Source organism: Aptenodytes forsteri, unplaced genomic scaffold, assembly GCF_000699145.1.
Source record: "Aptenodytes forsteri isolate BGI_AS27 unplaced genomic scaffold, ASM69914v1 Scaffold821, whole genome shotgun sequence".
In the NCBI taxonomy this organism is placed as follows: Eukaryota; Metazoa; Chordata; class Aves; order Sphenisciformes; family Spheniscidae; genus Aptenodytes; species Aptenodytes forsteri.
The window spans coordinates 40961-54118 of record NW_008795630.1 but is presented as its reverse complement, the minus strand read 5'-3'; the positions used below and the strand labels follow the sequence as shown (position 1 = coordinate 54118).

The window sequence follows — 13158 nt, the reverse complement described above, 5'->3', positions numbered from 1 at the left end:
GATGATCTTACAGGTCTTTTCCAACCTTAATGATTCTATGATTCTGTGGGCAACTTATGGCATTTGCACACTTCACGGCCCTCAGCTCACTATCCTGGCACAAAACTGCAATGTTTTTGATGGGCTACTTTTGTGCGACATTAGTAAGCTGAGCTAGGTCAGCAAGAAAGAGAGGTCTGCAGAGTGCAGAGCTGGTGCAAGGTGGCAGAAGGGAAGGTGGGAACACCCACTTTTGGTAGCAGCAGCCCATTAGATCAGATCAGGACATCTCACTCTTCACCCTACACATTGTTTTTCCAGTTGCCATTGCTGCATGACATACACTGCAGACAGGATTTGGCTGTCAATAGGAAATGCTGGTAGAAGCCACAAGCTTAGCGGTTGTCAGAGGAACTTGACTGCGGTAAAAGCTTCATAATATGCAAATAAATGCCTGTTGTGCATTAAGAAACTGGCCTTTATTACAGTACTAGGAATGTGTTCTCTAAATGGTACTTAAAAGATGCAACGTTAACAAAGACCAATTCTGCTTTACTTCAAGACAGTACCTCTGAACAACGTTGGCCAAAAACAAGGCTGAACACTACTAGGTGTAATTTTTTCACCTCCACAGGGGGTTTCAATGCCAGCAAAGCTTGGGCATGCCAAAAATTCATACATGCTTATAATCAGACGAGCTTAACCATAAATGGTCTGAAGCACAAAGATCAGACACACACGGCCCTTATTGCAGGGCTGCTGCAGGGCGAGAGCTCAGCGCAGGTGGGTCCTGCTCACCTGTTCCAAGCAGAGTTGGAGCTGAGCTGCAGAGCCTGCCGGGTTGCCTGGAACCGCGGCAGGTCACTGAGGACTGGAGAGCTCATGAAGCGAGGTCGGGGCCTTCTGAACGAACCCATCTTGTGGAACTGGAGAGCAAAGGATGGAGCTACAGTGAACCCTCCAGTCATAGGGTCAGGTGGAGTGGAGCAGGGCTGTCAGAAAGTCTCTTCTCTTGAAGGTCCAAGCGTCAATCTCAGTGATGTCAACGAGTCTCCAAACCCAAGGACTCAGCCTGCAGCAAAAGCAAAGAGTCAGCCTTGGACTAGCAGTGCCCCACACCATCAGGTTGTGACATGGACATGCACTGCAAGATGATGAAGGAATTTAAGCAGTCCTGCAAAGCGAAGAGAAAGAAAAAGAGCAAGACAGAGAAGGGAGAGGTGAAAATATCCTATCCCATTAGCAGCAAATTTGGGCAAATCTTCTGGAGTTCTTCAACAGCAGCCCCCTTTTCCATCTTGCCCCTTAAATAATGACCCAACACAGCCAGCCAGAAATACAAGCATGGTCTCTTTTTCCATTTCAATTAGCAGAGATGCAAGAACAGAGGTGCCTAAACTCTTCTGCTAGAGGCACTTTACAAATACCTTTAAATACAGTTAGCCATTCAGCCTGTATAAAATAGAAACTGGAGAAAGAGAAAACTATTTCACCAGAAAGGAACAAAGGTGAACAATGGAAGAAAAGATGAACAAACACAATGCTTTTTTTTGAGAAGTGTTGTGCAAGGGAATAAACCCACTTGTTATCAGTCCATTACAAAAAGGATACAATAGGGAGCTTCTGCAGAAGAGGTCTGACAACCAGATATTTTGAGAGTAAGCAGGACTTTTATGTTTGTTTTGTTTTCTACAGAATGAGAAGTAATTGCTAGGCCAAATACGAAATGCACATATTTTCCACTCTGATCATCATCTCCATATAGATGAATATGTAGCCCCAAGTAAACCACAGAAATAGAAGAAGTTAGCTTGGATACAAACCACAAAAAAACTTTGTCAAAGCTTCTGTACTTTGAAATCTTCCCACTTCAGATGAATACAGGCAGTAGATGTAGTTGGCAGTTTGAAGAATGGAGATGTGGGAGAAAGGACAGAGGAGGAAAAAAAAAAAACAAACAAAAAAGTTGTGTAACTGAACTGCACACGAAAGATGTTAAGCAAAATCTTCTCTTTTCTACTACATCTTCAACATGAGGTGAAAGAGATGATCAGCCAAAGAAATGTTGTGTATCTGCACAGTGCTTCTAATTTGACTAGTGCTCAGCTTCAGGAAACTCTTTCCACTCCCCAAACCATAATTAACATGGCTACAAGTGCAACTTTTTTCTGTCTTTAGACAACTCTTGGCTGTCTTTAGAGATGACAAAGCCCAGACAGTCTTTCATGACATGAGCTTAGCCTTGACTGTTGTTGCTTGAAAAGGCAGCAATCTGTTGATTCTGTGGTGGCTCTGTTCCAATTTAAAAAAAAAAGAAGTCATAACTTTTAGAAATTAAGAATAAACGTAGACTAATACAACCAAATCAGCAGGGTCTTCTGTGTGCATTTTGAAATAACAGTTCATTTGTCATTGCCCACACATTTTCAGTCTGCCAGCAATTTCTCTACTGGCAATTGTAACCACATCAGAAATCATCAGAAGAAAAAAGCTACAGCACCTTGGAGAGCCGAGGGCAGGCTTTTCTCACAACATACCAAAAGGTGTCCGGGAGGCAAAGCATAACGGATGTTTCTGTTGCAAAACAAGTGCTTGTGCCAATGTTTGTCATCTCCAAGTTCCAAAGCTGACAGCGTGAGGAGCTGAATGAGTGACAACTCACTTCTCCCAGCAGTGCAGTAAAATTTCTAGCTTAACAATTTTTACACAGGAAAAACAGCATATATTTTTCAGAGCTATAAAATGCAATATAACTGTTACTTTAGATCAGTTATAGGCATCTAACAGGGCTAGAAAGCAGTGGTTAAGATGCCTGTACTAGCCCACAAGCCTCCTCCTATCACTATTCCAGGTGCTGTAAATGCATACAAGTATCTTTCTCCCCAACAATGAAATCATTTTATAAAGCTGCATTTACATTAGTTTGAGTTAGATTAAGTTGCAAGGGGAAAGCTTAAATTCAGAACTGTAAATCAGGAGACCAACCTCTGTGCCTTAATATACATATATTTAAAGTTTGTGTAATAAATTCTTTGGCCCGTTCTGTGCAAGTGGTAAAACACCAAGATCAGGAAGGTCTCTCCTGTGCTTGGGCTATGGATTTATGAGACAGATTCCACAGCAGCAGAACTGTGCCATTACACAGGGCCCCACAACAAATTTCCTGAACACTTCTTACCAAGGGAATGTGCTTGTTTCTGCTCACGGAAACATACACGTTGTTTTCCTTAATCTCTGTTAAAGTCACCCAGACAGATAATAACAAGCTCTTGTCTGCGAAGAGCAGATAAGACAGCCCTCTTTCCCCTTCCTCCCCCAACCCCAGTCTGCAATCCCTTGTTACTGTCAAGTCAACCTTACTCTAGGTTCTCATCAGGAATTTAAGACAAGATGTTCAGCTTTAGAACCAGATTCAGAGTCTTATTTTCATTTCTTCAGGATTCAAAGATACAAATCTCTCCTATCTTATCTAAACCGGTAACTGTTAAATGGCAGGCACAGCAAACTGTTACTCTGAAGGCAGCCTAGCCACCAAATGGTATCCAAACATAACTGATCCTCATTTTAACAGAGCTGGAAATGCCAGTCTGTGAGAAGGACCATCCTCTACCCATGCCCACAGCCATTTTAAACTATTTTCAGAGTTTCATAAAGCTCAAAGTATCAGAGCGTTTTACTAGAAAACAGACTTTTGGCACAAGTAGTTTGCAGATCCTGTGCACCTGAAGGTACAACAAAGCACCCAAACCCAACCAAACACTTCCATTAACCAGATTTTCCTTTCACAGCAACCAGTTTCCACTGAAAGTTTTCCCCAGAGCAAGGGAGCCTTGTAAATACTGCTTCATTTTTGCAGGGAAGTTGCATTAGCAGCTTGTTGGCAATGTTCATGGTATGCATTCTGCAGTGTGCAATTTTTTGGCTTTTTACTGAGAGAAACTACCCTTGTGGCAAGAAAGGCATTAACATAGTTATAGGTTAGTAAGAAGCCCTCATAGTATTCAGGCTATTTTAGCTATTGGGAATGAAGAGTGTTTAGCAAAATGCTGAGTACAGCAAGGAACAATTCTCCTCTTCAGTTTGCCACGAAAATTCTCATAGAATTACGCAGAAATATTCAGAAACAGACATTGTCCTCCTAGAGGCCTTCAGTCCAAACTCCCTCACATCTACAGTCTCCTCTTCCTAAGATTAAAGTGTTTTAGAAGACTACAAAATAAAACCTACTTCTAATAATCATAGTCTTATAATTTATCAACCACAGAACTAGAAAAAGCTTTACAGAGAAGCAATTACTATTTTTCGCCTTTTATAGAGAGTGAAGGGAGACACCAGGGTGCAGCATGTTCTAGCCACCAAGCAACACTCTCACCATTGATTATAAAAGGCACGAAGACCTAGAGACTAAAGTGCAGTGACTGGACTGCGTAAGAGAGACAACCAAACCAAGATAATCTCTCACTGCCACATGCTCCAGCTGGGGCAATGCTTTACGTGGCATCAGGGCATTTCAAACTGCTTGCCAGCTGATATATCCTAAAACATTCCCCAATCTCCTCATCTCACTTAATGACCCTGCACATCTTTTTTGGCTAGAAGCTTATCATAAGTAAGTCAGAGAGAGAGGTATTGTTCTTCCTTCCCTTCCAGCTGTCCTACCCCCTGTTTTTTTTTCTTCTCTTATCCTTGATTATCATCTCAAAACCCAGCTATCAAAACCCTCTAGATCTCTAACAAGGGAGATACGTCATCTGTGTAAAACCCAGGTCTTCAAGTGAGGAAACTCTTCAGAGCTGGAAGTCAATGTTCTCAACTGGGGGAGCAAAGCAGGATGATGAGTCAATCTGACAACAATGTAATTTCATCCACTTGTAATTCATCACATCTGAGTAAACACTTTTAGGATTAATCTGAATCTTTAAAGAGAATAATCAAGCATGGAGACAAATCCTTTTCCAACACACATAGATACAGGCATTTATAAAAACATTACAGTCATCAAGCTAGGGATTTTTTGTCATTTGTTTTCTGTTAGCCATGAAAACCAACAGAGAAATCATTATAAAATGATTTCATGAAAAGACCTTTCCCTCCCAACAGACCATAATACATCTGACTGTCTGGACGAAAAGCAAGATCAGGCAATATACCTAGATATCTCTCTCTCTCTACTAAAGAAAGAATAACCCAAAGAAAAAGTTGGCAGAGATTCCTCCAAATTATGAATCTTCATGATAATCTTGGGCCAAACAAACAAAAAGCCCATGGTAACTGAGATTTAACAAAAGAACAAGACCATTTTAAATTCCTCTGATGCCTTCTCTGCAAGACTCGGAGCAACAGCCACTAATGGAAGTGACAGGGCAGCAAAAACTACAACTGTTTTTGCTTAGAGGAAAACTTGCACCAACACTACCTCACACCAAATTCACACCAAAAAGCCACAAGTCGAAAAGTAACTTTAAACCAGATGGCAAGGGAGGGAAAGGAAGAGCGGAGAAATCACAGGATCCTCAATTCATCCAAACAAGCATTTCCCAGGTCTCCTGAAAAAGAGCAACAGAGAATGAGGGGTTATCCAGATATAAGTGATGTTTTGCCATTTAAATTTTTCTTAGAGGTAAAAAACCAGCCCCTTCATGAAGAAAGATATCCACTTGCCCACTTTCCTCTCCTTTATATGCTTTGTGCAATCGTAACATTGATGACTTATGACCATAAAATACATAAACTGGATACTGCAACATGCACCAGAATTTTTTGTAATGATTTTGGGTGTGGAAGAAGCATAATCTTAAGAAAAATCCCCCCACTGTACTAGGCCTACAGATCCATAATGAGCAGTTTCATCCTACCTCAGACACAAAAAATACGCAGAGAACCATCTAGATTCTTGTTAGCCGATTCTCCTTCCAGCCCAGTAAATCCTTAACAAAGTATGTGATTGGCAAAATCTTTGATTCAAGTTCAACCAACAAGATCTGAAGACACTATTTTTGACAAAAATCCCTCATTTATTTGCTGCGCAGCCATACTGAGAAGTGGAAAAGCAGCTCACAACCTGTAACTTCAAGTCTTTTAGGTCATCACAACTACACATGCACATGTATGAACTTAGTTTATATTCTAAGGAAACACAGATAGCATTTGCCACTGTTAAATTTACAACACATTCAGTTCCTCTTATAGCCCCCAATTGCTCAGTTTCTGAAAAATAAACAAGGTTTGCTTTTCAGAAGGAGAGAAGATGATCAAATCAAGATTTATTCAATAACTAACAAAGGTCCTTTCTGGTTAACATTGATCAGAAGCTGTGTCTTAAATGTATGTCAGAAGTTATTGAAAGCAAGAGTGTAAAAAATTTTGGAGGCAGTCTGAGGCCCAATCTCAAGGCATGGATTTTCCTACACCCTCATCCTTTCATACCTTCACACCTTTGGAAATCTGACTCATGAAACTTTTAGTGCTTAGTTCACAGTCCATCAAAAACAACAGGAATCTAAATATTGGTCTTAATATGGTTTGAGTCAAGCCCTGAAACAGCAAGGAAAAGTGCAGATATTTTCTCTTGTGAGCAGCCCCTCACATAAGGAACAGTATATCTTCAGGTGTGCTCATGCTAGCACCCGGAGCACAGCCCATGCTAAGAGACATTCCCAATTCAGGAAGGTAAATGGAAGAGTGCAAGACCATCCTTCAGGTCTGACAGTCTTGTCAGTAGGATTGATTCAAGTTGCAGACTTTAAAAGACAGCTTCTTCCACCCATATATTAATGCCACTTGTTTCTGAAATCCCACTGACAAAACCCGCTCAGAAATTTTGCAAGGCGAGACTCTAGTGAAGCTGTGATAAGGGTTCGCAGGCCACAGGCACGCTCAGGGGCCATGCCCCTACTCCTCAGCACAAGGGCAGGATCCAGGCGGGAAGAAAGACAGTGCTCCACCAGCACCTCATTCGGCTGTGCCCCAGATGCTGTCCCATGGCAGAACGCAAGGTCATTCCTCAAGCTCTCTGTGCAGGTTACATGCCAGCTGGCAAATGCAGGACTTCAGCCAGCCAAAGCGTATTACCTGCAGCCCCATTGCACACCTCCTGCCAGCCCCTGGCTGGCCCCAGCGTGTGCAGTGCCAAGCGCTGCCGGGCTGCCTGCCTGCCCACCCCACACCTCCAGTCTGCCCTCCCCACCCTGCACCACGGGAAAGCCCTGACGTATCCCAGGCAGGCTCAGCCCTGGGTGGATGGACCACCCAGTCCTGCAAAACACTCCTTTCATCAAGAGCTCTTGGAGGACTACCAATAAGAGTAAAAATAATTATCTCCATTTTCTGGCTGAGGAAATGAAGTTGCAAAGCCAGTGAAGTGACTTACGCAGGTCTCCCACCTCCCAAGCCAGGATCCTGTTCACCAAACAAAAATAGCCCCCTAAGCTCCTTTAATGAAGCTTTTAAAATTATTTCACAGAGTTGGAGAGAACAAGGATTCATCTGATCTACCTTTCCTTTCCAAAGCTGACTCAATACCAAAAGGTGTCATTTTTTTTTAATTATTATTCTTTTGTTGGGCTGCATGAAAGCAGCAACTTGGTGCCCCATAAATAGTCTGGAGGTGTTCTACTGGCCTCACCTATCCTTAATTAAACTTGATAGATTTTATTGAGATCTATTGAGATGAAGTATGTAAAAGAAGTGACATCAACAGAACATAGGAAAACAGCCCTCTCAATACAAAATGTTGACACTCTGGTATGCACCCTTATTTCCAACAATTTTACTGCTACTCTTTGACTACCCAAAACAAGATCTCACCTTCCCTATCTTCCTAGTACACACCCATCTCCACAAATGAGACCCCAGCATCCCTGCCTTCCTCCCCCATCTTTTGCATATTCCCTCTTCAGATTGGACCCACATCATGCCTTTATTCATAATATGTCTCAAACAAATTCACAAACAGATCTAACTTGGCTTTGATAGCAGAGCCATGTAACATTTGAAAGAAACTCAGTGGTTTCCACTTAGTTATGTTTTGAGTTCCTGAGGTTAAAGCAAACCTGAAACTCAAGGTGAAACTTTGCTTAGAGTGAGAGGAAATACATGAGAAGAGGAGGGGGAAAAACCTTTGCTTATATCCCACCATGGTCTGAGAAGCTGCTCTGTAATTCAGAGACCACTGCAACCCCTTTGGAGTTGATGGCCGGTTAGAAGTAAGACGCTAGTTCACAAATATATACATGATAGTACAATTCCTCATAAAAAAAAGTAAGATATCAGTAATGGCACAGAGCGAGCCAGTTCAATGTGAACTAAAGAGATCAGGTCATAGTAAAGAACATATAGAAAAAGAAATATTTTGTAATATAGGAATAGCAGCTAAGACAGCAAAGTTATTTTGTTCTCTACCACAGGTTTTCTGTGTTATTTCAAAAACATTACTTAATTCTTTGGACTCACATCATTCAAAAATGGAGAAAATTGTTATGGCTATTAAAAGGTGCCACATGTTTGCAAAACACTCTGAAATGTTTGGGTGGAGAAGAGAGGAGAACACCTCATTAGAATCACTTAGCTGATCAGTATGAAGCTAGAGACAAATTTGAATTAGATGCACTAACAACTGATTTAATCTGGTTGAAACAAATTGTATTCCCTGTATAAGCAACTACCACACCAAAAACCTAGCTATGAAAGGTAAGAAGCAAAAACACAGCAGAGTTTCAAAATCATAAAACTGATTGACTGGATTGGGACTGAAAAAATATACTTATCTCTTTGGTTAAATAAGAACCCCATCCAATAGAGAGGAGAAAGGGATAAGAGGGGGAGAAGTGGAGATATATCACCATTTTCTGATTAACTGAAAGTTAGGGTTTTTTAGGCATTCCATAAAGTTGTATCCACGACAGCTTCAGTGACCATCCTTTCAAAATGAGCTCAGTGCAGTGCTGTCCTAATCCATGGCAGCTAGCACAGATTTTTTAAGCAGCAAGCTTATCTTCACCCCTCTTTTGAGTTTCACCCACCAAGACGTAGCTCACTTCAGACAGCAGAGTTATCACCATTGCTTTGTCTCCAATTCTATAGCAAGGCTTTACTCAAGCTGTTACACTCTAAAACCCACAACTGATTTAATAGCAAAGTAGTACTCCAAGGAGCTCAGGCCCCCAGTTCAGTGGCCTATGTTATTCCCAGGCCTACCAGTCTTAAACTCTGTTGATTACCAGAATGACTTTTAATCAGTACAGCTATATGGGAACAAGCCATAGCATGAAAAGAAGAAAAAAACGATGACACACATGTAAATAGTTATTTCCTTCCACTGTCAGGAATAGCATTTAATAGATGCACTAGTAAGTGCATCCCTACTGGAGCAAAACAGGCTAGGAATGTATCACTTGAATGACATAAGTATGAGTAAGCTATCAAACTTTTTGCTGTAGAAAAGGCCTTTGGATTGAATCAACAAATGTGTTTTCAAACCCAGAAACTAACTTAGCAGCTTCAGCCTGTTTCCAATAACTCCCAAGTAACATCTGCTATAAAATTCAGGAAATACGTGTATTAACTGATTCAAAACAAACTACATTGAACAGTCTGTAGAGATCACAGCAGTTTTGCTTAGCATATGGAGAAGCTGTTGGCTCGTATTTGAAAGGAATAAAAGCCATAGCTGCTCAACAAGTAAACTGTTCATATTCGGTAGTTACATGAGCAGCAGAACTACAACAGCCTTGCTCTCTCACATCACAGTCCCTTCTGAATTTCACACGTGCAGAAGGGGATAACCCCCACCAAAAGCCCTTTCTTCAGCATGGGCTCTAAAAACATTTTCACAAAGCTCAGAGAAACTTTATACTTTTAGACCTTTCCTTCCTTGGTCAAATCTGGTGAAATTCACAAACTAATTGATAAAGTTACAAGAGAGGAACAGACAAGGGAGAGCCACAGGGATGCTTTCTTAAAGATGCCAGGCAGAAGCATGGACGGGGGGAGAACACAGTTTCAGAAGCAAAAAAGTTGTATCAGTCTAAATGTAATGACATGTTTAATTTTCTAGGAATGTTAATCAGAAAGCATGCAGGATACACTTCATCAAAATCAAACAAAACGTCAGCAACTGCATTTATTTTAGGCACTATCTCTGCTGCAACTAGAGTGACTATCATCTTTGTGCTTTCTTGCACTTCATACTTACTCCTTTTTATTTTTGTTTTCACATTCCTGTTGTTGTTATTAAAAATATAAATATACCCCACATTTTTAACCCTGGCTTTCTTAAAGATGCCAGGCAGAAGCATGGACGGGGGGAGAACACAGTTTCAGAAGCAAAAAAGTTGTATCAGTCTAAATGTAATGACATGTTTAATTTTCTAGGAATGTTAATCAGAAAGCATGCAGGATACACTTCATCAAAATCAAACAAAACGTCAGCAACTGCATTTATTTTAGGCACTATCTCTGCTGCAACTAGAGTGACTATCATCTTTGTGCTTTCTTGCACTTCATACTTACTCCTTTTTATTTTTGTTTTCACATTCCTGTTGTTGTTATTAAAAATATAAATATACCCCACATTTTTAACCCTGGGGCTACAAAACATGGTAGTTAAGTAGCCTGCTCATACATCACAGCCAACCCTCAGCCAGCTCTAGTATAACCAGGTTTTTGCTAAAATTCTCAGCACAATCTACCATCCTCTGAGTTGCACTAAGCCCCATCTCTGTAGTAAGAACGGGTTGTTATGCCCTACTGAATAAGCCCTGGAACCCAGCACATACTTAGTCAGTGTATATTTATGCTTGAATTCACATCAGCAGAAACAGTGAGTACAAAAGGCCATGCATTATGGGGAAAAAAAACCCACAAATACTACAGGTGCCTAGAAAAGTCACATATGAAAACTGAACTCATTAAAAATGAGTTACAAAAAGGATACAATTCTAGTACTTATTTGCCTGGTACTTCTAAGCCCTTGATGATGCATTCAAGTGCCATTCCTCCACTCTTTCCATAAGAATGGAAACTACATCTACTTATTTCTCAAATAAAAGGTTAAATATCTTACCTATTCTGTGTGAAGACACAGGTTGCTGGAAATTTAAGGAATTGAAATTCTTCCAAAAGGGACTGAGGAGTCAGTAAACACTACCTGTGTTCCAGCTGAACTTTGAAAGTGAACATTGGAAGTCTTATCAGAGTCTCAGCTGACATCAGACAGCCCATAAACACACTGCATAATTACAAAGAATTTTATCTTGAAGGCCGAAGACAAATGCAAAACTGTCACCTTGACTCCGCTGTAAAACTGCCAAAAGGAAATATTGCTATTAAATTGACATAGCAAAAAAGACTCCCATATGGGCTTGAGTGTGCTTGAACTTCCCTGCCCACTCTTGGCACTGCCAACTTGCAGGTACCGTCCATGTAGAACCCAGTGCAATCCACCGTACCTGACTTGACAGCTATTTCAACCAGAGATTCAGGACACCCTCATCATAGACAACCACAGAATAATCTACCTCTGGAAAAGTTTCTTCCTAGCTTCACCAAAAAGTAGCTGTTTATTGACCCAAGTCCAAGAATTTTCCTCCCTCCGATATGTTATAGAAGCCTATGGCGCTAAAATCTTAGCAAGAATGCCATACGTTGTCCGTGAACTGTGTATCAAGAGCATACATTATCTTAGATTACTGTGAAATTTTCATTTACTTGGGATGTGAAGTCTGCTTTTTCTTGTGTTTTGGAACACAAGAGAATAATTTTATTTTTTTAGTTCAGTACTTTGGTACCACTTTTAAGTTCATGAATCTCTTACATGTTAGAGCTAAAAGAAAAGTCGCAAAACTTCTGTGGGAAACTCTCAGCACTCTGCACCCTGTGTGACAGGTCAATCACTCACAATGGTCCCTCTTGGCTGTAAAAAATATAAATACCTTTAACAGGAGAAATAGAATCTAAACAGCAAAAAAAAGAGTGCAAGTGCTTTTACATCACAATTCTCCACTTACCTACATAGAAATGCCATTAGATTTGGGTTGCTACCACAGATTATGCTCTCAAACCTAATATCCTTCACATGGCTGTAAAATAGCTGGCATAACTTACTGCACATATTTTCAGCTATAGGTCATTTTTTATTGCCAAAATGCTAACAAAGTTCTTCACAGGGGACAGGATTTTACCCCGAGCTAGATGGTTTCCTAGTTTCAGGAAAGTCAGTTTATCAGGAGAGCACAATGTCTTGTCTCCACTGATCTATCTACACGATTAGGGACTACGTTGGACTATGGCATCTGTTTTAGAAAAAAACTACGTAGCCTACACATCAGCTTCTGGGTCTTGTGCATGCTCAAGAGTGAAATAAGATGTATGTGTATATACATTAAGTATGCATGCAAATACAGCACTATATTCAAGATGTAAACAGCTCTTGCACACTGATCCAGGTACCGATGAATTCTGCATAACTGAAACCTTTCATACCACAAAATTGCAGCATTGCCTATAAATACACTCAGCACTTGTTGCTGACAAACAAAAAATCCCTCTAGTCGAGACAGCCCTCTTACATGAACAAATCATCATATGACTGGAAAAGGCAGAAAAAAAAGAGCTGTGCTTTGGACTATTCTTTTCAGCATAGACAGCCAGGAGCTATGCTGTGTTGACTGGGGTCACTGCTGGCATGATGCGTGGCTGTGGCTGATGTTCCACAGAGAAGAAGGTGGCAGTGGACAGGTTTGGCAGTTGAAGGAACCTAAAAGTAGACTACGTCCGCGAAAATGGAAAGCACTGTAAATATTCCTAGGGCAGGGACGCTCTGAGTGCTTGTCAGGGAAACAAGGGTGGCATCACCATGGGGGAGAGGCCCCAGGGAAGAGAGAAAGGGATGGAACTGCACTTCACTTTTTTAAACAGGCGGCCTGCTACTCTCGGCTTTTGTCTCCTCTTGCATCGGCTATGTACTAATTCAGCTTATTTAGAAAAAGAGGGGAGAAAAATATCTTTCCCTTCACCCCCGGTTTCAGAATTATTGCGTCTCCTGGGGGGAAGGGTTAGACTGAGACATTTGGTTTGGAAATGACTCACTCGGCAGTGCTACAGAGCCGGAGGGTCTATTTTTAATATTTTTAAATGGAGAACTTACCCAGGTTTTATGCCTGCGCTTTGCTTCAGAGGCAC

General features: G+C 41.0%; 1 protein-coding gene across 1 annotated transcript in view; it reads right to left on the bottom strand.

The window, feature by feature from the left end:
* PRR5L (proline rich 5 like) overlaps positions 1-11196 on the bottom strand; it is a 57854-nt gene extending 46658 nt beyond the window's left edge. Inside the window, exons 1-2 of the mRNA XM_009282455.1 lie at positions 11126-11196; positions 778-1051 (exon numbers count right to left, since the gene is read on the bottom strand). Of these exons, the coding sequence (XP_009280730.1) occupies positions 778-947 (170 nt within the window). The 5' untranslated portion in view covers positions 948-1051; positions 11126-11196. The remainder of the gene's footprint in view (positions 1-777; positions 1052-11125) is intronic.
* Positions 11197-13158: the final 1962 nt, after the last annotated feature.